A 27,960-nucleotide genomic window follows, 5' to 3' on the forward strand; every position below is an offset into this window, starting at 1 on the left:
TCTCCCCACTGTGAGTAAGTCTAAAGTGACTTGAGTTTATGATTTAGTTTGGCCCATTTTTGTGTCCATTTTGTGCATTATTTTCTGATTTGTCCTCAATGACTTTAAATTATAAATCAGATTCAGTGCTGACAGTTACTCTTACTTGAGTAATACTTTTCCTATATATTATTTTACTGAGTAATTTCTTGGACCACTATTTTGTACTCCTACTTGAGTAATATTAGTAGTAGTAAAGTTAGCTTAGTACAGTTTTTGACTCCTTTACCTCCTGTGTACACACCATGCTGCTGCTGTTTAAATAATGACATCACTGCATACAATGTGGTTCTGTCTTTTTTATTTAGTAGTTTGCTTTGGACTTTATACAGCCGATAATTCAGACAATGATTAATGAAGGTCGTTTATTCACACTGGACTTTACTGACTGTAGAGGGGACTTAGTGAGAACTTGGCATCATATATAATTCAAATCATCTTATTGCTGGGTTTCAGGTGACAGATAACATCATATCCATGAGTTTGACTGATGAAAAGTTAAGGCCGCTGCCATAGAAATTAACAGTTCAAAACTAAATATGGTCTTCTTTTGAATGGTCAGCCATCCTCAAAATGGCATCATGTAATAGGAAGTTGAAACCCAGGAATGAAGCTTAACAGTGAATGGCCACTCTGGTTCTGGAGGTCAATTTTAAGAATATTAAGAGTTTAACGACACTGCAGAAGCTAACCAGCTACTATGTGCTCATTTTAAATCTGACCTATTTTGCTTGTGTCTATAGTTATAATCTATGACACCTGTGATTCATTATGTTATAAATTGTTATATATTTATGTTATATATTTTTCATAGGTACCAAAATTGTTAAGAACATAAAATTTGAGAACAAAATCGATTAAAGATTGGTCAGACATGAATCACTCCAAACACAACTTCAGAGGGTCAATGAGAAGAAATAACTATAACATGGTTAAAACTCTGAAAAGTCAATTTTGCAGAACTGGTCTGATTTACGTCCAAAAACCACATTTAAAACACAAGATTCAGCGAAACCTCTGGAACCAGAGGCGGGCGCCACTGCTGAGCTCGAGCTCCACAGACTTGTTGCGTGTGATGCCACTTCTGGGTTGTAGATCGGCAGAACTGTGGCAAAAAAGCTAGAACAGTTGCCAGTTGGACCCAGAAGTGACATCATCACTTAAGAACTCTATAGGCAGATAAAAGGTTTGTGTTTAACACAGTGAAGTCTTAGCGCTAGTCACCAACAGAAATAATCAGGTTCAACATTTGTGCATTTACCTTTTGGATATTTCTCATGAAAATACAATGTAATAAATACAATAGAAATACAAGAGAAAAACAGGCTCTTGTCTTCATCTGGGAGTATGACATCATCACATTTTACAATCTAAAAAACACCAACACCAACTTAAAGCCCCCTCCCCCCCAAACAAAAAGATAAAATAAAATAAAACAAAGTGTGTGTGTTTTTTTTCTTCTCAGTTGTGTTTATTGTAATGAAAATCATGAAAATGTGTCCTTACTGGGAGCAAGCTTGCATCTCCACAAACCTGACTCTTATTTAGAAGGGAGACCTCCTTCTGCTTGTTTCCATGGAAATGTTCCTTTGGTTATAATATGTATGTATGGTTTTAATGTTCTATTTCCATGGAATCATGCAGGAGCCACCTTCATCTACATTGATATACAAAATGGAGCCCACACTAAGAATAAAAGCAGTTATTTGTACATGAGTGTAGTGTATGACCCCTTTGTGAGTAAATGTATATAATATTCAACATTCAGAAAGTATTTGTACTTGAGAGAACTTTGCATCAATGTAGTGTGTTAGAGAACGACTGATATGTGTTTTTTCACGGCCGATGCCGATTGTTGAGATTCCAGAGAGACTGAAGCTCTGGAGAGACTATTTTTGGGCTGATATGTAAAACACATTTTGATTATTTTTCCCTAATTCTGTCATTTAAATGAACCACAAACTGTGTCGTCACACTTTGTGCAGGTGTCTCTTTGAGTTGTTCAGATAAAGCTTTATGTGCATTCTTTAAGTACCAAGACGACCAAAACAAAACATCAGCCTCTGATGGAGATTTAAGGCTGATGGTTGATGCACTAAAATGGCCAAATATCAGTCTGTCTCTAGAGTGTATTTGAATAGTGTGCATATCCATGAGCTTCAGAGTGAAGACAATCTAGCACAGTCACCATAGCAAACAATAAAAAAAATTACAACTTTTGAATGAGCAGAAGTCCTCAAAATATCACCTATAAACAGGAAGCCAAAATATATGAATACTAAACCTTTGTTTGGCGTCTCTTGACTTAGATTCCTGTACATCAGAAGCTTAAGTATAATTGCATTAACTACAATTTATTGAAATGTGTGTTCTAACCATGTTCTGGATCCTCTGGTCACATCTGGCTAAGTGTACTTACACACAGGATCAAAAAGAATAGGTCGTGCTGACTCCCTTTAGTTTAACCTGAGTTGGAGGTCAGAGGTCAGAACCCTGGAGTGGAGGTGGGAGGTGGAGTTTGTTGTGTAACTGTCAGATGTGTTGAAATGGTTTATGTTTAATGTCTGTGTAATTCCAGGGCCTATACACATTAAACTAAAACTGGCATAGTTTAAATAAACAAAAGTATTTTTTTCAGAAAGTGGTGCTGACACATTTCTTTGCCAAACCCAAACTAATGATGGGAAGGTTCTACATTTGCGGATCAGAAGTTTGGAGATCTCTTTCAGAAACAGTGAATCTCCCATAGATTTCTACAGGCCCCTCCGTCCATATATCTGAATGTATTATGAGCATATAGTGGCTCTTCCTTTGGGGTCTCCTGATAACATCCTATAGGCCAGATGCAGCGGTTCCTTGGTCTCTATTTTAAACGTGTGGATGTGGCGCCTCCCGGTGGTCTCGCTCAGATAGTAGAAGTCCAGCTGTCCTCGGTCACAGTCCAGCTTTAGCTCCATCTTCCTGGACACCTGGGGGGTCTTCTGCAGCTGTGTGGCTTTGCTCCGGTCAAACGCATTCAGGACGTTCTGGTTCCACATGAGAGCCCAGGAGAAAGGGCACGTCTCCAGGGCCGACGGGAGGCCAGAGCGCGGCACAGACGACGCAACGCACACGCCCAAAAGCCAGGGGGCACTGTCCACATCCACCTTCCACCTGTGCACGCCGGCACTGAAGCTCTGAGCACTCAACACCTGAGAACACAAATGAAATACAACAATTAAATAACCAAAGGAACAATATTTCCATGGGAACAAGCAAGAGGAGGCCCACATCCAGGACAAATAAGAATCATGTTTGTGGAGATGCAAGCCCTCTCATAGTTAGGACGCATGTTTTGTGCAACAAAAACAACCAAAATTAAAAAAAATACTGGGGCTTTAATTATTATTACTATTATTACTGCAAACTACTACAATAGTTATGTAAAATATTCCACAAAAACAAATACATTTGCATCATGGTATACAGGTCCATTAATAGTTCCATGGATAATTTGACTATTAATACTTCTAATACTATAATACTACCATTATAATTGGTTTGGTTAAAGCTTTGCAGGAGACAGGTCAGAGCTCTCAGGTGCAATTTGCTGTTTAACTCAGGTCAGATTACAGCTTTGTTGACTTGGTTTATGGTTCATATCCTGTAATATCTCTGTAACAGTGACTGGCAACCTCACCTCAGTGTTAGCGTCACTACTTCCTGTCCAGTTCTGTCTCTGTGAGGTATGAGTTAAGTCACGCTAAAATTAGCCTAATAAATATTTAAAGATAAAACAGTGGACCGTGACTTGCTAAAGACTAAACACATGACAAGTAATACATGAGGCAAAAGCGTCTTCTGGAGGACACTTCTGTGTGTCAATGCTAACACTAATGCTAATTTTGAGGCATACAATATATTAAAATAAAACCACAAACTGAAATAATCTACACAGAAACACAATTGAATACTTTTTACATGAATGTTCATTTTAATAGGGTGCTTATTTTATATTTTATTTATAAAAGAGCTAATATACTTGGTCTATCCGTGGGAAACAAAAACTGTCACAAAGTTCAACAAAAACTACAACTACTATTGCAACTACCACTACTATTACTACTACTGCTACTATTACAACTACCACTAGAAAACAGGGAGTACTTTGTTGAAATTGGAAAATCTCAGATAAAGTCCCTGACCAGTGGGGTGCCCCAGGGATCAATCCTGGGACCCCTGTTGTTCAATCTCTACATGCTGCCATTAGGCCAGTTAATACACAGCAATAATGTGTCCTACCACAACTATGCAGATGACACTCAGATCTATGTCTCACTGCAGCAGGTGAACATGGACCAGTGGATTCACTCTGACACTGCATCCAACAGATCAGTGTGTGGATGCAAAACAACTTTCTCCAGCTAAACTCAGACAAGACAGAAGTCATCATCTTTGGCCCACAGAAACATGAGAAAGTGTCAGCAGTCACCTCCAGTCTCTCTCTCTAAAACCTTCAAATCAGGCTAGAAATCTAGGGGTAATAATGGACTCAGACTTGAAGTTTAACAGTCACATCAAATCAATAACATCTGCAGCTTTTTACCATCTAAAAACATTGCAAAAATCAAAAGTATACAGTCAAAATCAGACTTATCCATGCATTTGTCTCCAGTAGGTTAGACTAATGTAACATCCTGCTCACTGGCCTCTCCAAACGAGCATTAACACAGCTGTAGTACGTCAAGAATGCTGTTGCTCGGGTCCTGACTAGAAACAGGAAGTACAAGGTCTCTGCACTGGCTCCTGTGGCTCAGAGAATAGTGTGAGTGTATAGGTCTCTTTATGGCCTAGCACCAAAGTACATCTTCGACATGTTAGTGCCACATGAACCATCTCAGACTCAGGGACTTCAGGGACCGGCCTCCTGCTGGTGCCAGAGTCAGAACTAAACATGGGGTATCAGCGTTTCAGTTTTATGCAGCTAAAACCAGGATGTTGTTGTTACTGTTCATTTTATGATGATTACTTGTGATTATTCATGTTTTGATTTGTTGTGTTGTGATTTTAATGTCTCTCTTATTCTTTAAAGCACTTTGAATTGTACAAATTGTGCTATAAAAATAAACTTTGTAGTGGTAGCTTTGCCTAATACTGCCACTACCGCTACTACTCCTCGTACCTGTATGAAGTTGGTGAACCTCTTTGGCGTTGTGGGGTATAGTTGTTTCTTTGCACTAAACGTCACCGTCTTCAGATCTTCAGACAGGATCAGGTTTGGATGGAGCGTTTCCGGGTCAAAGGTTACCTCCGAGGGGTTAAACTTATTCCTCAGCGACCTTTGAACTTGCCCAAGTTTATCTCGAAACTCACAGTTCAATCGCTCCAGTTCGGGACACAATTTGGACAAATCAAAGTTGAATTCATGACTTTCTTCAGGTTGTTGTATCTTTTCACATCTTTCTATTTCAGATTCTAAACTCTGAATTTTGCTTTTAAAAACATTTGCATTTTTTTCTTTTAGTAAATGATCAACTTCTTGCATGGTTTTCTTAATTTCATTGCTAATTCCTGATGCCTTTTCCAATTTTTTATGAATAATTTCCTCTCCCGGGCTAAACTCTCTCTCGATTAGCGCCATAATAGTCTCACTGTAGTTTTGAGCAAAGCTTGTCACTTCTCCCAGTAGTTTCAATGCGTTTTCTCGTAGGTTAGCATTAGCCGACGTCACAGTTAGCTCGTACGCTTGCACTTTCTTCAGAACCATTTCCGCTTTTTCCAATTTGCTTGTCAAATGTGGAACTTCTGACAAGAGTTTTAATTTTGATTCAGCCATCTTTCGTTCATCTTCTTCTGAAATTGGACTTTTATTTTGAAAAGCAGGATCTTCTTTGCCTTCCATGCCTCCTTCTTCAATATGTTCAATTAAGTTTTGTTGGTAATTTCCTATTGACTCATTTTCTCTTTTGTTTAGTCTCAAAAGTGCCATATTATTTTGAAATTCACAACTTCCTGCTTCTCCCATCCCTATACCGGGTCCCATTGTAATTTCTATGTTGTTTCTTGAAGAGCTATTTTGGTTTTGCGTATCTGCTTTCAAAGTTGGCAAAAGTAGAGTTTTATTTTGAAATCCCTCACTTTCTAAGCCAGGTTCAACCACTTTACTCTTTAGGTAGTTATATAGTTCTGAATCTTTTGCAGCCATCTTTTCTGGTACACCTTGAACATTTTTTGTGACAGCAGACATGTTTTGAATAGTGAATTGACTCATTCCTGGGTACTTCATGTCGGAGTAATCTTTGCAGTAGTCGTAGGAGGGGTAGTAGTTGGGGTGGTACTCCTCTCTGCACTGGGGGCAGTAGTGTCGGTCCAAACCCTGGTCTATGGTCTGGAGGCAGGTGAGGCAGAAGGCGTGGCCACAGGGGAGGCAGACGGGGGCGGAGCTAAGGTGCAGACAGGTGGGGCAGCGCAGGGGCGGAGGAGATGACATCATGAAGAAACTGAGGAGGAAATGAGGTCATTAAAGTGATTATTAAGTTATTAAGTATGAATCTCTTTTGGCCTCTTATATAATTTCTTTAAACTATTGTTCAAACTCAAAAGCCCTAAAAACAAAAGCACTTTGCACAGAATTTGGAATTTAAAATGTACTACTGTATTTATTTTTAATGCAATGTAATGTAATGCTTAAGCCTCTTGCCGTTATTCATTGATTATTTGTTTGTATATTTATAATAAAAAAAAGGATGATTAAAATAGAACCAGCGGTGGGCAGTACTCGGTTACATTTAGTTGAGTAGCTTTTCTAGACACCATTTTTACTGCTATTTGAGTAATATACTGTACAGTGTAATAGTACTGTTACTTGAGTAAAAGTTGTGCTTCCTCTTTTCACTGTGAGTAAGTCTAAAGAGACTTGAGTTTTATGTCGACAATATGATACATTTCTTGCAGCTCCTTCAGATATGATTTAGTTTGGCTCATTTTTGTGTCTCTTTGAAAATACCACCTTTTGTGACTTAATTCACTGTTTTGTTTCTAAATTACAGTCACTTTGACACCTGAGCTCATGACCCTGACTCTATCCTCGCTTCACTCCTTCACTTTAGGATCCATTTTAAACAGCTTTTATTTGTTTTGAAGTGTTTGAATGGTGCATGGCCTCTCGGAGCTGTGCCAAAGTCCTCATTTAAGTGCTCATCTCAGAGAGGACCGTTGTCTCCTTGTCTCCTCTGTCCTTACACTCGTGCGCTCTCTTGTCTCATCTGCCTCTGTCAGCTGAGAGGGGACAGGCCTTTGCTTCACCTGTTTTAAATCTCTTCTTAAAACGCAGGTGTTCACTTGAGATGTTTACATTTGACCAGATTTGTTTCTTATTAGATTCTATTTTTACATGTTGTTTTTATTGTTGTTGTTTTTATTGTTATTTCTGTAGCACTTGTGTGTGTGTGTTGTTGTTTTTTTTTTGCAGTGTGACGTTCACTTACAGTATAAAACAGCACGTCCAGACAATAACTATTACTGTTACTAGAGATGTCCTTTCCCCATACTGTATACCATTGCCCTTTACTCTTTATTAATATTACTTTGAAGTTGCAGTACTTTCACATGAGTACAATTTTACTGCTACTCGAGTAAATGTACTGTTACACTGTACAATATATTGCTGGAGTTGGAGAAGTGTTACTTCAATACAAATATTACTCAAGTAGGAGTAAAAGAATGCTGCTAGAAAAGTACAATTTATATAAACTGTGACGTAACTGAGTACTATCCAGCTCTGGTTGTGTATTAGTGCTGCTAGATCCCAAGGTAATATAGAAAAATATTTAAACCTAATACAAATTGTGCACTTATAAATGACTTGAAACTCTCTTTTTATCCACACAAAAGTTGCTAAAATTGTACTCAGACTATTGTACTCAGCAAAATCTATAAATAGGTCTGCGCTATTTTGTGTTTGTTGATGTTGAACCTGCGGCTGCACTTTGGTCCCGGATAAGTTAAGTTTCGTTTCTGCCGCTCCCTTTGTTTTCCCCGTTTATGAAACTCACTTTAATAAATTTACGATAGTCCTATATTTACCTCATTCTCCTCGATATTTGCTCCTGATCGTCATTTCAAAGTCTCAAAATACGCCCCGGACGCTCCTAACTGCGCACTTTTGAGTTTAGTCACATTTATAAATAACAATAAATGCGACAATTAGTTCGACGATTTAAAAGCACGTTATGGATTATAGGTCAAACTTTAGATCGTTAAAAGTGAAAATTTGTAAACTAAATCTTACCGTAGTTGCGTTAGGACAGCGTGCAGTTGGTGTCTTCCTGGTCAGGTGCCGTGCGCTTTTACGCAAAACAAACTGCTCCCTCCTCGGCCACAATATGAAGTACACACGACCTGCGCCTGAATATGAGCTAAAATAAGGTTCAAATGTAAACAAAAGCGCGGTGGAACAACCCAATAAACTGCTGGGTCACTCTATAGTGTCGGAAAACATCTGAATGAACGCGAAGGAGAGTGTTTGTAGCATCTTTAATCTCCTTTCGTTTAACATTAGGCTCACTGAAAACTATGAGGTGTGACGTCACAGTCTCGCGCTCTAGTTCTGGTTTATTTCCTCTTAACCGTACAATGAGCTAATGTTTTATTATTGAGCAGGTAACATTAATGAGTGAGTATAGTTATGAATTTAAAACTAGTTTTGACATTCAGTTTCAGGATTGAGTCTTTAGTCTCTTGAGGATTTTTCCCTTTTCCTTTCTTTCCTCTCCCTTTTCTTTTTTTCTCCTTTCCTTCTCTTCCCTTCTTTGTGCCTTTTTCTTTGAATGAATAGTTGGATAACCTTCCCCACATCATTTCTGCCCTATACTCAAGCTTTACCATTTGTGAGTGGGGGTGTGTGTGTGAGTGTGGGGGTGTGTGTGGGTGTGTGTGTGTGTGTGTGGGTGTGTGTGTGTGGGGGGGGGTGGGTGTGTGGGTGTGTGTGCGTGTGAGGGGTGGGGTGTGTGGGTGTGTGTGTGAGTGTGTGTTTGGGGGTGGGTGTGTGTGTGGGGGGGGGGGAGTGTGTTTGGGGCGAGTGATGTCAAAAGTGCATTAAAAGAAGGGCCTTTTGTGAGTATTTCTACTTGAGAAAGGGTTACTATCCCAAGGAAACCATCTCTCTCCCTGTGTTTGAGTCTATAATGATTTGCCCTACTGTAATGTGGTGCATTAAAAACACACAAAATGATGTGGGGCTTTAATTGATCAGAAATACTTTGAAACATGCATTCTTACTGTGAGTGGGCTCGCCTCACCGCAGATCTGACTTGTAGACAGAAGATAGACAATGTTAATGTCATACTGTGCCAGATTACAGGCAAAATGTTAACATCTCCATGGAGACCAGCAGGTGACAGACCCATTGCCAGAAAAGTTACACAGTGCACCTTTTCCTGGCTTGGTCCTGGTTTGCCCTCAGTTCTAGTCTTGAATACCAGATTGTGAGACTATTTTAAAAAGCTGATAAAAACATCTCCTTTTGGCAGATTTCATTTTATTTTATTTTTTCAAATCACCAAAAATCTAAACATGTGTAGATCTTTTCAAAATATGCAAAAGTCATAAATACACGTAGAGACAGCACAGGCACAGAGGGAGAATGACACGAAGTAATGAATGAAGTCAAGTTCTATGGAATATATGTAGTGTTTAGACCTGGTTTAGTCTTTTGTCTAGTCCTGGGTTAGATCTGGTTTAGTCCCGGTGTAGTCCTGGTTAAAATCTGATTCAGTCCTGGTTTAGTCCTGGTTTAGTCCTGGTTTAGTCCTGGTTTAGTCCTGGTTTAGTCCTGGTTAAAACTTGGTTCTGCCATGCCTTAGTCCTGGTTTAGTATGGACTTGCTTTAGACCTATTTTAGACCTTGTTTAGTCTTTTGTCCTGACCTAGGTTAGACCCGGTTCTGTCCCTTTTTTAGTCCTGGTTTAGATCTGGTTTAGTTCTCGTATATAGCCTCTTGTTAACTCATGAATCACACATTGAAAGCCAACTATTTCTAAGCCGGTTGTTGTGAAAAGTAAGGTAAGATAAAGTAAATCACAAATAAAAAAAAAAAACACATAAAAGCACCAGATTGAAAATAATGATACTAAATAAACCCTCATTTCAGAATAAAGTATTTGATTATTGCTTAAACTCTACAAAACCTGTGACTGTGTAAGCAGCTTGTCACTGAAACACAAAAACAAATGATTTGGTAAAACACATTCAAACTATAATAATCTGCTAGGATCATACATTGTGCCCAATGGAGCTTGTTCTATGAAGGTGTGTGGAGTTTAAAAACACAGTGGAGCACTTCTGATATTACCACATAATGACATCACAAGATGGAACAGAGCGTTTTCAGATTGAGAGCAGAACTCAGGTTTGTGTGGTAAACACAACTCCAATTATGTTTGTGATGAGGAAACAACATTATACCAGAGATTGTTCTAATGTGATGAAATGTTCCACAGAGGGGCTTTAACTCTGTTCTAATGTAGTGTCCTGGATCCTTGGAGTCGTGTTTGTTTCAGTCACACATTTATGTCACAAATTATAACCTATGAAGCTCCTCTGGGTTTTTAAAGTTCATACAGCTAATGTTTTTAACCTCATTTAAACAATACAAACTAAAACGTTAAGGAAGTGGACACAGCAAAAATATGGGGCAAATTATAGAGGTAAGATTTGAAATGTATTAATTTAAATTGGTAAATCTTGTACATGCAGTGGTCCAAAATTGCTCCTCATTTACCTTATGCATTCTGAGCATTGTAACTATTCACCATGATGAGTTTATAAGCATTTCTTCAGGTCTCTCAGAGACCACAGCAGAATTTTACTAACAAACTTGTGCTTCCTGATTCTTACGCAATAAAACTCCTTTCAATTAGATGCAAACAGTACACAGTTTATTATTTTGACCTCAGGAACTGCTTATACAATATATCTGACACTGTTTTGCTCAAATACAGGGGGCAATGACCCATTCCAAAAACATTCAGGGACTGCATCCATTTTTAAGTAATTAAGTAAAAAATGCCTTTTGCCCCAGTATGGATATATTGTAAACAGATCTTAGGGTCAAAATGAGGCCACTGTATATTGTCTGCAAACAAAGAAGTAAGGCTGGTGCACTGTTAGCATGCTAGTTGTTGTTAGCTTTACTATGACAGCAAAACTCTGCTCTGGTCACTGAGAGTTGTGAAAAGCACTTATAAACTCATCATGGTGAGTTTATTTTTTATGAATCTGACCTTTACTTAACCCTAAAAACATTTGAAATTATTCTCTTCACAAACAAAAGTGAGGTAACAGCATGTTTACACAAGCGCAGATTTTTGCTACTTTGGAAAAACATAAATATTTGAAACTTTTATAATTATAATTTAAATGTGCAAATTTGCAAAACTGTTTCCTATTCTCCAACATTTTCCATTAAGTGTAGTGGTGCTTTGATTGTTGTAGCAGTAACAGAAGTTGTAGTAGTAGTAGTAGCAGTAGCAGTAGTAGTAGTAGTAGTAGTAGTGATTGTGTTGGTCTACAGAAGAGCGTCTAAGTCCAGCGGTGGAAGTGGCTCCTTCCAGTAGGTGGCGCTGCTGAAGTCTGGACAGTCCAACACTTCAGAGCCAGTGCAGAGAGGTGGGAAGAAGTGCTCCACCAACTCACACAGGTGAGGGTACCTGAACAGACGGGTGAGACAGACAGGTGAGACAGACAGGTGAGATACACACAGGGTCACTGTCCAGGAGTGGAACCCAGGAGCTTCTCACTATGGGGCAAGTGCAGAAGGGTTTAATGTGGCTTTGTGAGAGGACTTACGAGGACTTGTTGGACCGGCTCTTTTCCTGGATCAGCTCTCCTCTGGGGTTCACTGTGAAGATCCGGGTCTCTGGGACTCCCACGGCTTTGTACGCAAACGCATCCTGCAAACATCAAGGTCTGTCTCTGAAAATGAACGACTGAATCCAAGTCAATGTAATTTCCCCATCAAACATGTAAACTGAACGTCTGCATAGTATTTGGACTAGTGCTGCCATGATGCCAACATTTCAAACTCGATACTAAGGAGTAGCTCGATACTCAAAACCCTTTTTCTTTAGAAAATATGATGTGATTTTCAACATTAAATAGTAGTACTTTCTTTCTTTCCATGTGACCTTATATCTGTGTAATCCCTCAGTGTACAGGTAAGTTCCATAGTGATCTATGGGTGTATACTAGAGTATGTGGTCTTATAATCTGTGAGGGTTGTTTTGTACAGTACGTGTGTTTGTGTGTATAGTGTATAAGTGTGTCTTACATTGGTTCTGTTCCCGAAAGCGGCATAGAAGGGCTCTCTGTGTGGGTTAAACAAGTCTCTGATGTCACTGAGACAGGCCACTTTAAACACCTCCGGCTTCTTCTCGATCACCTCCCTGAGACACACAGGAAATCATTTACATAACTGCACAATCACAAAGCTAACATAAAACTCAACTCTCTGGAGAATATTACACATGGACATAGGGTGTTATTGGACAGTGCGGCAGAAACGTTAACCTTATTTTTAAATGTATCATTGATTATACTTAGTATTATCATTCTTTGGTGTATGTTACAGCATAACACCGAAGCCATTTCCTCTTTGTGAATTTTGTTCACTGACAATGGCAGTAAAAGTGATTCTGAATCAAACTCACGATGCTCAGCCTGGCACATGTATTGCTGCTGTAAACAGTGACCCAGTGTGCAGGACCCTATGAACATTTTTTACAACAGTATGTAATGTAACACACCTGTGCAGTGCAGACACCAGGCTGCTGGGGGCCAGGAGCACCGGGCCCTTTGGCAGAGCATTCCCTCGATCGTTCACCCGACTCAGGTACTCTTTAGTCCAGGCCGACATCCCAATGGCCCGTGCGGAGCAGTACAGCAACCGGTATCCATTTCTACAGTGACCATGAGACACAACAGCTACAATTTATAAACACAAATATAACACAAATCCAATCCAAATATGTGATAGTTGGTAAAAGACGCACTGGTGAATTCTGTGGTAGAGTTTGGCAATGCCAAAGTGAGTCCAGTCGGCTCCGATGGTGGTGAGGAGGTGCCCCAAAGCATCAGACCTGCAGAGAAGGAGGAGTTAGCCCTGCTTCTGAGGCCCTCCTGTCACTTTTGAAAATTTTTTTATTTTTTTTTTAAATTATAACTTATATCCTACTGTTACTGATGTGTAAAATCACTGCCCCCCATATTTTTGCCCCACTTATTTATTAGCCCCAAATACGGATCCATGGTAGTATAGTAGTAGTCGTAGCAGTAGTAGTAGTAGTACAGCAGTAGCAGAGTAGTAGAAGTACTTGGTGATGGTGCCGTCGATGTCAGAGATGATCACACGGTCATCCCAGCTCCAGAGGAAGATGGAAGCCTCACAGCGACACGTGCCCTGGTACTGAGTGGTCACACTGAAGACTGCAGAGTTCTCTCCTTCACACAGGTTCAACTGCTCCTGGAGGACAGAAAGAGGGAAGAGAGGAGGAGGGGACAGGTGGAGGAAGAGGAGAGCAATGCAAGAGTGAAGAAGAGAGGGTGAGGGAGAGGAGGGAGGGAGAGAGGGGAAAGAGAGAGGGAGGAGAGGAGCGAGGGGGAGAAAAGGGGGAGACATGGAAGAAAGACTAAATTGGGTCAAATTCAGCACTAAAGCCTGGAATATATAGGGGAAACCAGGACTAAACCAGGATTTAATCAGGACTACAACAGGACTGAAAAAGGATGAAACCAAATCTAAACAAGCACAAAACAAGACTAAACCAGAGCTCATAGTAATACAACACCAGAACTAAACAGGACTACACCACTACAAAACTAGGACTAAACCCAGACTAAATCAGTACAAACCTAGGACTAAACCAGGTCAGGATTGCAGTACACGTGACTGAAGTTCTGAGCTATGGACAAGCCGTCAGACGAGAGCGAGGATTAAACCAGGACTAAACCAGGACTAAACCAGGACTAAAAACAGGACTAAACCAGGACTAAAAACAGGACTAAAAACAGGACTAAACCAGGACTAAAAACAGGACTAAAAACAGGACTAAAAACAGGACTAAAACAGGACTAAAGAGTATGTTTGGTACGTACAATCTGCTTGGAGGTGAGGCGGAGGGACTTGCGGTACATGTGACTGAAGCTCTGCGTTGTGGACAGGCCGTCAGAGGAGAGAGTCGAGGGCAGGGACGCAAATCTGCCCAAACCTGCAGCCTCATCACTGTCCACGTCATCCAAAGTCGCTCTGGCAATAACAGGTGAAGAGACAGGTGAAGAGACAGGTGAAGAGACAGGTGAAGAGACAGGTGAAGAGACAGGTGAAGAGACAGGTGTAGACACAGATGGAGAGACACAGGTGAAGAGACAGGTAGAGAGAGAATTTTACTTTTATGGGCTTTTTGTCAGGTTTGTGACATTGTAGTGTATTATCATGTTTTTGTATATTTATGGAGAACTGAGGCGTTGTACTTACTGCACTGTGGGAGGGAGAGAACTCACTGGCCCATCTGGGTCTTCTTTAGAATTCTTCTGTCAAGAGACACAAAAACAAAAGATGGAGTTATCAGATTATGTAAATGTGGTGCAAACAGTTCCATGTGATGTCAGTAATCTGACTTCTCTCTGACTGTTAGCACCTGCGCAGGTTTGACAAGAAAAGTTGAGCAAAGAGGACAAACTGATGTGTCAAAGTTAAAAATGAAAATTCTGCTTGTTTATCTGTATATTTATATATTGTGGTATTACTTGGCTGTGGGACAGGTCTCTCCTTCTGAACGGGAACCACCAGCGTCCAGACTTCTTGGACATCTTATCTTTGACGAGCTGCTCCACTGTGCTCTGAAAACAACAGCAGCTCATCATTCCTCTGCACTTTCATACATACACGACCAGTCACACTCCCATTCAATGTTTGTTTTTTTTCCCCTTATGTTCACTACTTTCTACATTTTAGATAGACAGACATACAGAAGACGTCAAATAGATGGAGTAAGATATATGGAATTATGTAGCAAAGAAAAAAAGTCAAATAACTAAGCTAAATATGTTTTATATTTTATGTTCAAATCCTCAGAGTATCCACCCTTTTCTTTGTCAGCAGAGCTGCAAACCCTTGGCGTTCTCTCAGTGAGCTTCATGATGGAGTCTCCTGAAATGGTTTTCACTTCACTGCTGTACCTCAGGGTCAGGGAATGACAAATGTGCAAAGCAACAGCGGCTCAGTTGGTAGAGTGTTTGTCCATTGATCTGAAGGTTGGCAGTTTGTATCTCGTTCGACAAACACCGTTGGTCGAGTGGTCAGATCCACTGACCCACAGGTTGGTGGTGTGATTCCAGCTCCCACAGATGAATGATGATTGTGTTTGCGTACATTGGTGTATGAATGTGTGTGTGAATGGGTGAGCACTTTGAGCTTTGAAGGTGGAAAAGCGCTAAATAAAAATTTAACCATGATCATTTACCAAAGGAGTGATCAAAACAAAAGGTAAAGGCTATTTTTAAACAGTCTATGGACACAACTCAAAATCTAAAACAACTTTTGGAGTTCTTTTGAGTTTATTTTGAGTTTATTCATAGTTTTGATGCTTAAGTAAGAATCTATAGAGTAAATATGAATGAAAGTAAAGAAGAAACAAAAGTAGAAACATGTGTCCAAACCTTTGGCTGGTCGTGTATGCCTTTCACTATTTGGGATATCATGGAATTTTACTGTTACAATGATTTCAAGAAGAAACACTGGGCCCATGAGCAAACAGTCAAGTCCTTTATTCTCTTTCACATTGTCTCATAGGTCAGCATTTGTCTGCGATTGGCCGTTTTCAAATCACACTATGAAGAAGAAAGTCCAGCTCATGTGACACAAGCAGACTGGTAAAGAGACAGGTTTCATTTACTTACTGTTTTGGAGGATAGAATCAATATATGTGTTTTAGGCTTTAGTTGTTTTGATTTTAGTTTACAATTCACTTGTGACTAGGGCTTTATATGACGTGTTATGATGTGAACAGGTGAAATGTACCTTAGGCAGATTCTTCTGAAAAGCGGCCATCGCTAAAACCATGGGACCAGCCACAGCCCAGTTATAGTAACTGAAACAAGAGACACATGGGTAGATATTTAAACACACAGATGAGTCTAGGGCTAGGTCCACGTCCAAGTCTAGGTCCAGGTCCAGGTGCAGGTCAATGTCTATGTCTCACGTTGAGTTGATGCAGACTACGAGGTTTGGATCGTCGACCAGTCCGGGGTTACTGCTGAAGTCCTGATACGTCACCATCCGCTCCTCAAACTTCTCTGGAAAGACAATTATGTATTTCTCACAATAGAACCAGTAGTAACAGTTTTAGAAGTATTACTACTACTAGCAGTTGTGCCAAGACACTTGTTCGCATGAATGTAGTAGTTGTAGTTCTAGTGGTATTTGTGTACCTTTACTGATATTAGCAGCAGTAGTAGTAGCAGCAGTAGTAGTACCTTTGCTGATGGCGCTGCTGTCCCCTGGCCCACACAGAGACAGACTCACGTCGGCAGAAAATGATGCAGAGTCAGAGAGATAATCTGTACCACTGTCCAACATCCCACTGCCCACAGACTGAGGGGAGAGAGAGCCCGACAGAGAGGACGCCCCCGCAGGCTGGGAGGCCTCCTTGCCCCTGTGCAGAGAAGAGACGCCAGTTTTATAGTACATGTACTGGAACCTTCTACTGGCATCAGCGGGAAATGAAACATAAAAATAAACAAAAGCCAGATCGCCTGCTAATAATGATACTTTGCTGTGATGTCACGCTGGGGGTTTTACTACTCTATCTCTATGATGGAATGTTCAGCAGTTACCATGGAGATACAATGCAACATTAACAAACACAAAAAAGATCTGAAAACTCAAGAAAAAATGCAAGATGTGTTTAAACAGCACATTTTCAAGAGCCCGTGGTCAATCCAAGTGTTCATGGTCCTGTTCAGAAGTGAAGAAGAGGTGAGAGAGACTCACTGAAAAACTGTTGGCTAATATTTTCCAGTTTGTGACTTTAAATTTATGTGTGAGCTCTATATGGTCAGAATGTGTTAAAATAAAGAAAGTAAGATTAACATCTAACAAAGCCTCAGACAGAGCAGTTTCTATAGTTAGCATCACACCCCCCAGCAAATGTTGACATCAACTGCAAAGTATCAAAAAGCAGGGTTTTGTGATGAAGGTGATTTGTGCAGAAAGCCTTTAAATGGTGATGACTTATTTACTTAAAAACTATGCAGGATTTCTAAATGTAAATGTAACATCGCAATCTGGGTAAATTTGAAACAGAGTGATATCTGAGGTGATGAAACAAAAGAAAGAATCTAAATACAGCAGCAGGCATGTTGTGGATGAGGGGACTACACTGTAAGAAGCTCATAACACGTTTGCATCACATTGGTCCCATTTTAACAGTACAAGCTTCTTCTGCCTAAAATGTGACTCACGTTTTGGGGAAGTAGAGGAGAGCAACCCCGGGGTCCATGGAGGTCAGATCGTCTAAATAAATGTCCGATGTTCCAAGATGCTGGCTACGCTTCTCTGCAACAAAAGTTATACAAAAAATATGAGCAACATTAAATAAATTGTAATGAACCTTGAAAAAAAAAGAATGGTTGCTATTAGCTTTTTTTTTTATTAAAGGTGCATTATATAACTTTCTGGTGGGGGTTCTGTTACCCGCTTGTTTCTCTGGAAATGTTGCATTGCCTGTAATGTTCCACGGTGTAAGATTAAACTTATGTATCTGTCATTTTCTAAATTCTCAATTATCTGTTCATGCATTTTAACTTCTAACAATCAGCGGCAACTAGAAAAGTTGCATTAGGCACCTTTAAAGAAAATAAACACTACAATAATAAATAATAGATTACACAATTTTAAAAAAATTGACAGAATATAGGTTAAACGTCTACAAAAAAAAGGTAAATGAAAAAAAAAAAATACAATAAATGTGATATTTTGGTAGTACATTACCCTTCTTGTCCTGTGTCTCTGATTTGGCTGCATTCTCGTTGGCAGCTGTTGAATCAGATGCCTCCTCTCCGTCATTGTTAAAACTGGCCTCTATGTTCACTACAGATTGAAAGTTATCGTCCAATATTTCCTCTTTCAAACTCTCTCCATCCTCTCCTCCATTCACTCGTGCACTGATCTGTCCATTCTCCTCCTCATGTTGATATAGTGAATCTTCATTATTTCCGCCATTTTGAATCAACACTTTTTCAGGTTTGCTAGAAACATGTGCTATACCATCTGTCTCCGTCTTATCACCATTTGGAAGACTAAAATTTGAGAATCTAGAGTTAAAAGTTGAAATAGTGGCTTTGGTGTGCGGTTCATTGGCTGGTTTGGAAAGGTGAGGTTGAGGAAAGCAGTTGTTTAAATCCAGAGATCTTGTTCTGGCTTTGGGTCTGACAACAGTCACTTTTCTGGGGGAGACGGAGCTGAGGGTTGGGGGTGGGATTCCCAGGTCAAAGGAGTCTTGGCGCTTAATGGTCCTGAAGTGAGAGGAAGAGGAGCAGGAGGAGGTGTGAACAGGGGAGCGCTGCGACTGGCATGGCTGTGGAGAGAGAGCAAAAGTATATTGTAATACATTTTATATATAAAATAGGGAAATACTGAATATATTGTAAAAAGGAATAAAACACATTATAAAAACATTTAAACAATATGACAATGTTATATTTAGGGCTGCACAACTAATACTTTGCAGTGTCATTACTCTGGGGGGTTCCACATGTACGTCTATAGTGGAATGCTAAGCAGTTACTATGGTGACACAATGCAAACATTAGCACAACACTCAAAAAGGTTTTAAGATTCTCTGAAAACTCAACACAACAGCACATTTTCAGGAGCCTGTGATCAATCCGAGCGTTCATGGTTCTGTTTAGGACTTTGATTTTCAATAAAAAGGTGAGAGTGACTCACTGAAAAACTGTTGGCTAATGCTAGCTAGCTTGTGACTGCAATGTTATTTAAGAGGGATTTGTTTAACAGCCCTTTCTGGTCAGAAAAAAAACAACGATTAAAGTCTAACTTGAGTAACAGTTTCAGACAGAGCAGAGCTTCCAGTTAGCTTCACATCCTCAAGGAATGTTGATGACATCAGCTGCAAAGTATCACTATACTGGCTGACGATGTTGCAATACACTAAATATATCGCAATAACATCTTCTTTTTTTTTTAAAGGCAGTGTTTATGTATTATTCAATTATTAATTACTCCTAATTAGCCTTGATTTAAAGCCACAGTATGTAACTTTTTTAGCCACATATATCTTATGTTCTTTACTGCATTAAAGTACATAGAAGTAAATAGAAAAATACATGTCCTTTCTGCTTCCTCCTGCTTGTTTCCATGGAAATGTTGATCCTATAAATATTCCACAGTATAGCATAAAACTCATCTATTTTCATGGAAAATGGTCCCAAGTAGGGTTTTAACATTCTACTTCCATGGAAACATGCAGGTGACAAGACAATACCCAACAGCCATAATATCCCATACTGGTCAGGCCTAGTTGTAATGCCATATAAGTGTGTGGATGGTCAGACTGCCCCGGGGCAGCTGTGGCAGTAAATGTCCAGTGTGTAAAGAGTGAAATAATAATAGATTATAGTAAAGCCTCTGTATCCTGATGTGACTGACCGTAGGAAAGCCTCCCCAGTTCCACTGAATCTCAGGTCCTGAGGATCCACGAGGCCGAACGCACAGCTCAGAGTCGCTCTTTGGAGACGAAGGACGACTCAGCAACACACTGACCAGAAATACACACACAGGATTATAAACACAGTATTATACAGACAGGGATAGCAACACACTAGACCGATACAACTAAAAAACACTCACACCAGGAGCATCATTTCCTCCACAAACAACAAACTCTCCCATCTTATTCTGCATAAAAAACCCTAATCCTGTAGTTTAGATCTGCACAAACATGTTCTGAAATGTGATTCTTGTGATTAGTTTGTGAGTTCAGATTTCATTCTTTTGGTCTATTCTTCTGGACGTGTTTAAAATGTGAACTTTGAACAGAATCCTAATATTAAGAGATGATTTGCATCTAATCACAATCACTAGACAGAAAAATCACATTCAGATGTTTTCCTTCAATGGTTCGGGCCTCTTGTGCACAGAGCTGATTCTTACTTTTCGTTGGGGGACTGTTCCGAGTCGGAGTGAGCGTGGGCGTCTCTTGGCTGCTCCAGATCCTCACACATGGAGTAGTAGATGGATTTACTACAGAACAAAACATCTTTAGACAACCATCTATGGAAAGGACGCAAACCAAATTTAAACCAAAGCATCATCCTCACTCGCTAACGCCCCCTATCCAACAGCAACCGCAAACTGATTCAGGTTTACATGATCGGACAACTCAACTGTCTGAATATCGTTCTACAGTGGGGTTAACATTGGCTCCTATTGGATTACAATGGAACAGGTTTGCGATCGTACTAGCAAAAGATGTAAAATATGATAGGTATGGTTTGTTATCTGTGATATCAGGATTTTCCCAGATAAATTTGGCCAATAATTGGTAGAGATTCTTTCTGCATGGCCTGGTGTACGTCCATGTGTCATTCCCAGTTTGTCCTCAGTGCATCGGAGTTGTTTTTCTGAGCAGACTAAATGATGACAATGAATTTATGTCCCAGATAAACACATTGTTATTATTTTTACAAAAGTGACAAGTCAATTTGTAAACTATTAACCATATTCTGCAACACCCACTTTTGCTGTAAATGTGACTAAACCTCACTTTCTTTGTGATGGCTCTTCCGGGTAAGAGGGAATTCCATTCTTGTGAATGGCAAATTCGGGAAAGGTTTCACCTCAAAAATTTGATATACAGTGGTGTTGAGTTGTATAAAATGTTCTATGTTCATGTGGCCAACAAGTCAACACCTCACAGTACTTTGGAGGCTTTATAACGGCTCTGTAGTCCCAATCGAACTTATTAGCTGTCAAAACCGCCAGCCTCATATAAAATAATACAAAATGACGATGACGGTGCCCACGGCAACTTCTGGAGTAAAGTGAATTGAACTTATTTACTGTCAAGATCAGCCCCATGCAAAACAATAGAATCTGAACAGTGGAGGCAACCCCCAAAGCAACTTGTACAATAGATTTAAAAGTTTAATATTGTTTCGGAAAAATATCGGTTATCAACCACAACACCAAGACAAACATTGGATATCAGTATCGGCTCAAAAAAATCCATAATCCATATTGGATTACAATCGATCAATATGGCCGACTTACTGTTTGTTGGAGGGTGGAGCTACATTGCCTCCATAAAAAGCATAAAAAGCATGTCAAAATTCCCACTAGGGTAAACCTCCAGGGGGCGCTGTTGTGTCCACTTCATCAGTCTTGCTCATGCAACACTCAACACTAAAAACACTTGGCAATTTTCTCAAAAATTGGCAAGTGGAACAGTTTGGAAATTGGTGATTTCAGTGCATAATAACAATAAAGCACCTGGTCTGCAGCACGGGGCTTTGCTCATGGTGCTGGGGGCTCTCACTCTCCTCTCTCTCCTCTGATGAACTCTCGTCTCTCACGGGGCAATCTGACCGGACGCGTTTCTTCCTGCGTTTCTTCCTGCGTCCTAGGCTCGGAGTGGCTCCCTCTACTGGCTCTTGCTGCTCCTCAGGCTCAAGGGGGATAGGGGAGGTGCACAGGTGGGCTGGGACATCAGACTGTTGAAAGATATGATGTAGCAAATAAAGGATGTCTATGTCATGTCTCAGATAGGTTACAGCACAAAACAAAATGTCATTCTGTCACTGGACAAAGATGATACCCCATGCTCTCACCTCCAAGTCCTCATTCTCTTCCACAAAGAAAGCCTCTCCATTGTCTCCCAGCTTCATGTGCAGATCCACCGGCTCCCCATTTATCTCTATGTCCACCTTAAAACACACAAACACACGGTTATCTTCAAGTCCACCTTAAAACACACAAACAACCTGTGATATCCATGTCCAACTTAAAACCATAGACTGTATAAAGAAGTGGAATAAGTGAATAGCTGCGAATTTGGAGCCAAGTTCTGACCGAGAGTATCATAGCAACCAAAGAGCCAATCCGGAGCCAGGCTGAACCAACCCACCCACATTACTGGTTTAGTAGGGAGCAGGCTCTTGGCAACGCTGTCAATCAAGCCTGTTGCTAACACTAGCAGGACCAACCTCAGGGAAAGAAGGCTGATAATGATTTATTAATGTTCAGGGACAAAATAGCGAAATAAAAAATACCAGGACCACGTAGAGCGGGTTAATACGAACATTTTAAGATCAAAATGACGAGTCTGACGGCAGTAGTAAAATGAACAAGAGCCAGAGCCGATGGAGCTGGAAGCGTGTCCATGATCTCTTCCTATTTGGAATGCAGTGGCTAGCAGATTAGCTATGTCCATTTGTATATACAGTCTATGCTTAAAACACACAAACAACATCAAACATCTTCAAATTCACCTTAAAAAACATAGGGAGAAAGGGTCTGTTTATCTTGATATCCACCTTAAAACTGCCATCTGCAAGTTTATTAGATTTGTTTTTCACCAGTAGATGGCAGATGTGAAATGTAGGAATAAATTGGTCTTTAATGCCTTTAAATTATACACGATCACACAGTGAGTGCACGCCTCTTTCCCCGTTACCCGCTGTCACAGATAAAGAGATGTCCAGGTGTGATATTGTACTTTGTTCCCTTACCACTTTCTCCTTGGAGCGGAGCACTCCCAGCTTTCCAAAGCGCACGTGGAACGGCGAGCACTGGAGTGATCCGTCTGGCTGCCGCACCACAATAACGTCTATGGCCCCTGTGAGAGTGGCCGGGTTTAGACCCCGGTACATCTCCTTCATCGTACCAAACACTGAGGCTACGAGATTCATGGTCTGAGCCTGGAACAGAGGAGAGGAACCAGGAATAAGTTTTTTTTTTAACTCAAAAACGTGTGAGCATAACCCTAAAATACATATTTTTTTCTTTTACCATATTTTTAATGTGCATTACTGAATGAGATAAATATGTTTTGCTCCAGTACAGATGTATTTCATTTAACTGAAAAAACTCTGGTAAACATTTAGCACGTGTACTATCCCACCAAACCAACTTTTGTGGTGTTAGGTTTGAAATAAATCATATGTCATCATTTCAATATGTCTCCTTTGGGTCTGTTTTATTGGGAAAATTGTAATTTTTTTTCAGTGAATCAGTGACTACTCCTGTAGTCACTGATTCAGCTCTGTACATTTAAGTACACTGAAAATCTATATTTATAAATATATACATATAAGTAAACCAAGACTTTTAAACCATTTTTACATTTTTTAACAAAATATTTCTGAGATTACAAAACTCTTTCCAAACGTTTTGTCAACACGCCGAGGAGTTAAATAGCTGATTGTGCATGTGGGTGCAGTTGACACCAGAACACAACAGACTGAAGTCTTGAAAAGGGATTTCACTAGATTATTCGAGGAGCTTGATAAAGTGGAGGTAAAGACATTCATCAGTGGACTAACATAGGCAGAAGGAAGATGGACAAATTTACCTGGCTGTTTCAGCTGAACACATGGCTGTTAAAAGTGTGCACCCAGAGGATTGCACTCTATTGAGAACTTTGATCTATTCTGTAAATTAAGAGGACCGGCTCAAGTGAAATGACTCACACCCAAGCAGAGGTGGACTGAGAGTGCCGATTAAGGATCTCCTCCTCTCTGAGGCACCGGCCTGGACAGGGTCCTGTGCAGCCAGTGTTAGAAAAGAGGAATGAGAGAAGGATGCTGCTGTGCCAGCCAGAGACCGAGCCAATGTGCCAGCACCACCAGCAGCACCATAACTTTCACAACCATCTCCTCCAGCGAAGGAGTCACCACCAGCAGCAACACCACTACTATAACTAGGGATGGGAGGATATTAAAATTTTGACTCATATTGTGACCAAAATAATCACGATTAAAAGATTATCACAATAATTATTAAACCAAGGCAGTACAATGTCCTCATATGTGGACACCAGGACCTTGTAGAGAAAAGAAATTGTATTGTGGCCAAGACAACGCAAAATGTGTTGTCCACATATGTGGATGCCAAGTCCTAGGAGGTTAAAGCAGCTCTGCTTGTGAACAAGTCTCTCCATGGCCTAGCACCAAAGTACATCTCCCACATGTTAGTGCCATATGAACCATCTCACACTCTGAGGATCTCAAGTCCTGACTCCGGCACAGGAATAAACCAGGACTAAACCTGGAATAAATCAGGACTAAACCAGGACCAAAAATGGGGAATCAGTTGTTCAGTTTTATGAACACCTGGAACAGTCTTCCTGAAGATGTGAGACAGGCCTCTACTTTGACAATGTTTAAATCCAGGCTCCAAACAGTTGTGTTTAGCTGTGCATACGACTGAAAGGTTTTTATTTTGCACTCTTCTATTTTAATGTTCATTTTATGATGATTATTTGTGGTTATTTAAGTCTTGATCTGTACAGATAGTACAGAGCGTACAGAGCAAAATTTACTCACGTGACCAAATTCTCAAACTCAAGTGCCTTGATGCACGAATGAAGCGAATGATTCAAAAAATTCAAGCATCCAACTGGGGATGATTTTTGTCACTTAATTCATGTTCAATGGGAACGGGAAATTAGAATGACTCTGAGCTGTATCAGAACAAATATTAGACAAGTACACACCCATGGACCACAATAGAACCTATCTAGATGGCTGAGGGATTACATAGATGTATAAGGCCACATGGGAATATAAAAGAAAGTACTGCCATTTAATGCTGAATATCACATTCTATTGTCTAAAGAAAGTTTTTAATATCATCACGGTATTGGAATTGATGTCAGGTATCGAGTCTATTTCTTAGTATTGAAGTATCATAACAACACTAGACCTCTCTTACCCATAGCGAAGGATTGAGTCTTGTATTATTAACCAGCCGTCGCTCCACTCTGCTCCTGTCAGCTGCTCTGCTCCTGTCACTCCCTCTGCTCCTGTCTCTGCTCCTGTCTCTGCTCCTGTCAGCCATAAAACACTGCACCTAAACCTAACCTCTCCTCTAATCCTCGTCGATCATTCTTTAACGATCAAACCAAAATAAAGTTGAAACTAAAGAACGCGAGTCCAAACCAGCTGAATACAGAGAGCAATGTTTTTAAATGCACTTTCTGTTCCTTTATTTCACAGCGCAGCACATGACTCAACCAGCACATTCTCAAAGCTCCATTCAAAACAGATAAAGCAGAGGTCATATACTGTGGGCTCCACTGATGGTTCTGGGGACTAGGGTTGTCAAAAGTATCAAAAATCAGATTGATACAAAAACTAGTACAGAAATTAGATACGCAATTGAGCAGGTATCAATACTAAAAAAGTCACATTCACAGGATAGAAATGAATCTTTCTTGAATAGCTTTAGCTGAGCTGTGTCAGAACAAGTATAAGAAACATAGACGAGTACACACCCATGGACCACTATGGAACCTACCTGGACACTGAGGGATTTCACAGATATAAGGCCACATGGGAATAGAAAAGAAAATACTACCATTTAATGTTGAAAATCACATTCTATTGTATAAAGAAAGAGTCTATTCCTTAGTATCGAAATCAAATTTCAAGTTTTAATATCGTGACAACACTAATATCTTTTGCTACTCTCATTATTTTTCCATTTTTACTATTTACTATCTATTATCTATCTATTTTTATGTCAATTTTTTACACATTAAACATTTGAGACAAGAAATCGAGTTTTGAGCAAATAAATCCTTCCTCATCTGATCTGAAACTGAAGAATTATTTTTGGCAACAGAAGTATTGTTCAGCCAAATGGAAGTGTCACCATTATTAAACTACTTCAAAATGCACAGAACAGAAGGATGTGAAAAATATGGTATCAGTATGGACTAGTGGTAGAGAATCCAAGAATTGTAAGAGTAACATTACTTCAAAATAATATTACTCAAGTAGAAGTACAAAGTAATGGTCCAAGAAAATACTCAAGAATAAAAGCGTATTTGGGAAAAGTACTACTCAAGTAAGAGTAACTTAAAGAAGTAACATCATTTAAAAGTTGAAGTGAATGTGAAGGACAAAACATGAAATAAGTCACAAAATGTTGTATTTTCAAACACAAAAATAAGCCAAACTAAATCATATCTTAAGGAGTGAGAAACACGAATGTTCAAATAATTTCATATTCTCAAAATAAAGCTCAAGTCACTTTAGACTTACTCACAGTGAGAAGAGGAACCACAACTTTTACTCAAGTAAATGTACTGTTGTGCTGCAATCAGACCACAGCGTCAGTGGTGTCAAGTTTACATGCAAAGTCTATGGTGGACGTGCGTCTCCAGATGATGTGAACAGGACACTTGGCTCTGTGTCAGAGAAGCCTGCTCCAGAGGGGTGCTACAGAGTGGTCTATGGAGGGAGGATCCTGGGAATTGACAAATACTCAGAGAAAGACCTGGGAGCCACAATCACCACAACAAAAAGAATGGAGGATAGCCTCATTGTTGTTGCTTGCCCAGAACTGTACAACGTGACATTAATGGAGTTAATGTACTAATAAATACACTGAAGCCACTCTCTCAAACCGGTCTGCTATTGTTTACAAAGAGAACGCAAAAGCAAAACATCCAAAGGCACTTGCAGACTGGAATGGATGCCCTGGACACATCCAATATGATTCTGACACCCCGGTCTAAACACAGCATAACACTGTACAATATATGACCCAAGAAAGAGTACTGTTACACTGTACAGTATACTTCTCAAGTAGGAGTACCGTTACTTCCATTAAAAAAACAAACAAAAACATTCAAGTAGAAGTAAAATTATGCTGCTAGAAAAACACTCTGAAAAGTACAATTTCTTTTAAAGTTACTAGAGTAAATGTAGCTGAGCATATGTAACTCTGGACTACTATCTCTTGTAAGTAATACAGAATGAATATTTAGCAGAGGAAAATGAGCAAAAAACGAAAATAAAAAAACAACAACAAACGTTTAGATCCGCGCTAAATGTTGTTATAACTAATATTTGTTGCTCTGAATAGAAGTAAATGAAAAGGGCGAAGGTTCAAATGTGGCTTTAACACGTCCCAACATGACAACATCCAACTTCCGCACTATTTTAGCATTTCGTTTTCTGTTTGGAGCCTGGTATTAAACGTGTCCAGAATTAAGTTTCAACAAATTCCAAATAAACTGAAAATTAAGAATGAAATGTACATAGTTTGACCCAAAGTAGATTGAAGTACATGCGTAGTTTATGTTTTACCAGCGGGATGCTTCTAATCGGGAAATAAACTTATCACAACAAGATTTTCAACTTTATTCAATCCTTTATACTACAAGAAAATATATATAATATATATATATTGTTTTTCTTAAGTTTTGCGATGGTTTAAGCGTATAAAAGTGGCTTACCGTTCGTGTATCTTTCAGCGTTAAATTTGTAAAAACATCGATGCTCTACGATACTTCCGGGATCTGAGGTGTCAATCAGTGAATTCGACCAATCAGGCGGGAGGAAAAAGATGTAAGATCCGCCTCCCTCGTCAACAAAAGCTACACTGACTGTTTAACCTCTGTGTGTCTTTTCTCTCTCCTTTCGTCTGATAAATCAAAAAGGAAAAGATATATCAAGTCTGAGGGCCTACATTACAACATTCTACAGGCCAATCATATTTAATACAGATGGAGCAGCTCAAATTAATATAATTTAAATGCAGGTTTTTGTTTAATACAGTGAGCTCTTGGGTCTCATCACTAATACAAATGATCAGGTTCAACATTTGTGCATTTACCTTTTGGATATTTCATGGTAAAG

At 39.7% G+C, this 27,960-nt stretch overlaps 2 protein-coding genes across 3 annotated transcripts; both read right to left on the reverse strand.

Moving 5' to 3' along the window:
* Positions 1-319: 319 nt before the first annotated feature.
* trim107 (tripartite motif containing 107) lies at positions 320-8,470 on the reverse strand. Its single transcript, XM_033967398.2, has 3 exons — positions 8,309-8,470; positions 5,201-6,518; positions 320-3,230 (listed from the first exon to the last, which is right to left on the reverse strand). Exons 2-3 carry the CDS (start codon positions 6,509-6,511, stop codon positions 2,826-2,828), a joined length of 1,716 nt encoding a protein of 571 aa, XP_033823289.1. The 5' UTR covers positions 6,512-6,518; positions 8,309-8,470; the 3' UTR covers positions 320-2,825.
* A 1,070-nt stretch (positions 8,471-9,540) lies between these two features.
* LOC117371286 (phosphatidate phosphatase LPIN3-like) lies at positions 9,541-27,622 on the reverse strand. 2 transcript variants are annotated; one of them, XM_033966934.2, is made up of 20 exons: positions 27,558-27,622; positions 22,822-23,010; positions 21,922-22,017; positions 21,584-21,804; positions 20,246-20,335; positions 19,742-19,850; positions 18,065-18,650; positions 17,536-17,629; positions 16,549-16,727; positions 16,275-16,368; positions 16,094-16,163; positions 14,821-14,913; positions 14,549-14,604; positions 14,170-14,320; positions 13,389-13,537; positions 13,068-13,154; positions 12,822-12,974; positions 12,347-12,461; positions 11,866-11,969; positions 9,541-11,726 (listed from the first exon to the last, which is right to left on the reverse strand). In XM_033966934.2, the coding sequence occupies exons 2-20, from the start codon at positions 22,999-23,001 to the stop codon at positions 11,585-11,587; spliced, it is 2,769 nt and encodes a 922-aa protein (XP_033822825.1). In that variant the 5' UTR covers positions 23,002-23,010; positions 27,558-27,622; the 3' UTR covers positions 9,541-11,584. The 2 variants fall into 2 exon arrangements, with proteins under 2 accessions (XP_033822825.1, XP_055077770.1); XM_055221795.1 differs by lacking the exon at positions 27,558-27,622 and adding an exon at positions 25,025-25,094 and having other exon boundaries at positions 9,550-11,726.
* Between the last annotated feature and the right edge of the window lie 338 nt (positions 27,623-27,960).

This window comes from Periophthalmus magnuspinnatus, chromosome 5, assembly GCF_009829125.3.
Source record: "Periophthalmus magnuspinnatus isolate fPerMag1 chromosome 5, fPerMag1.2.pri, whole genome shotgun sequence".
Lineage (NCBI taxonomy): Eukaryota > Metazoa > Chordata > Actinopteri > Gobiiformes > Gobiidae > Periophthalmus > Periophthalmus magnuspinnatus.

What these genes read in the sequence shown, in the direction of transcription:
- trim107 (XM_033967398.2), bottom strand. Translation starts at nt 6,511, where the DNA reads ATGATGTCATCTCCTCCGCCCCTGCGCTGCCCCACCTGTCTGCACCTT. An exon ending in GGTTCACCAACTTCATACAG is followed by an intron (nt 3,231 to 5,200) that starts GTACGAGGAGTA and finishes TTGTGTTCTCAG; the next exon opens with GTGTTGAGTGCTCAGAGCTT.
- LOC117371286 (XM_033966934.2), bottom strand. Translation starts at nt 23,001, where the DNA reads ATGAATCTCGTAGCCTCAGTGTTTGGTACGATGAAGGAGATGTACCGG. An exon ending in ACTGGGGAGGCTTTCCTACG is followed by an intron (nt 18,651 to 19,741) that starts GTCAGTCACATC and finishes CTCTCTCCACAG; the next exon opens with CCATGCCAGTCGCAGCGCTC. An exon ending in AGCCGGTCCAACAAGTCCTC is followed by an intron (nt 11,727 to 11,865) that starts GTAAGTCCTCTC and finishes CCGTCTGTTCAG; the next exon opens with GTACCCTCACCTGTGTGAGT.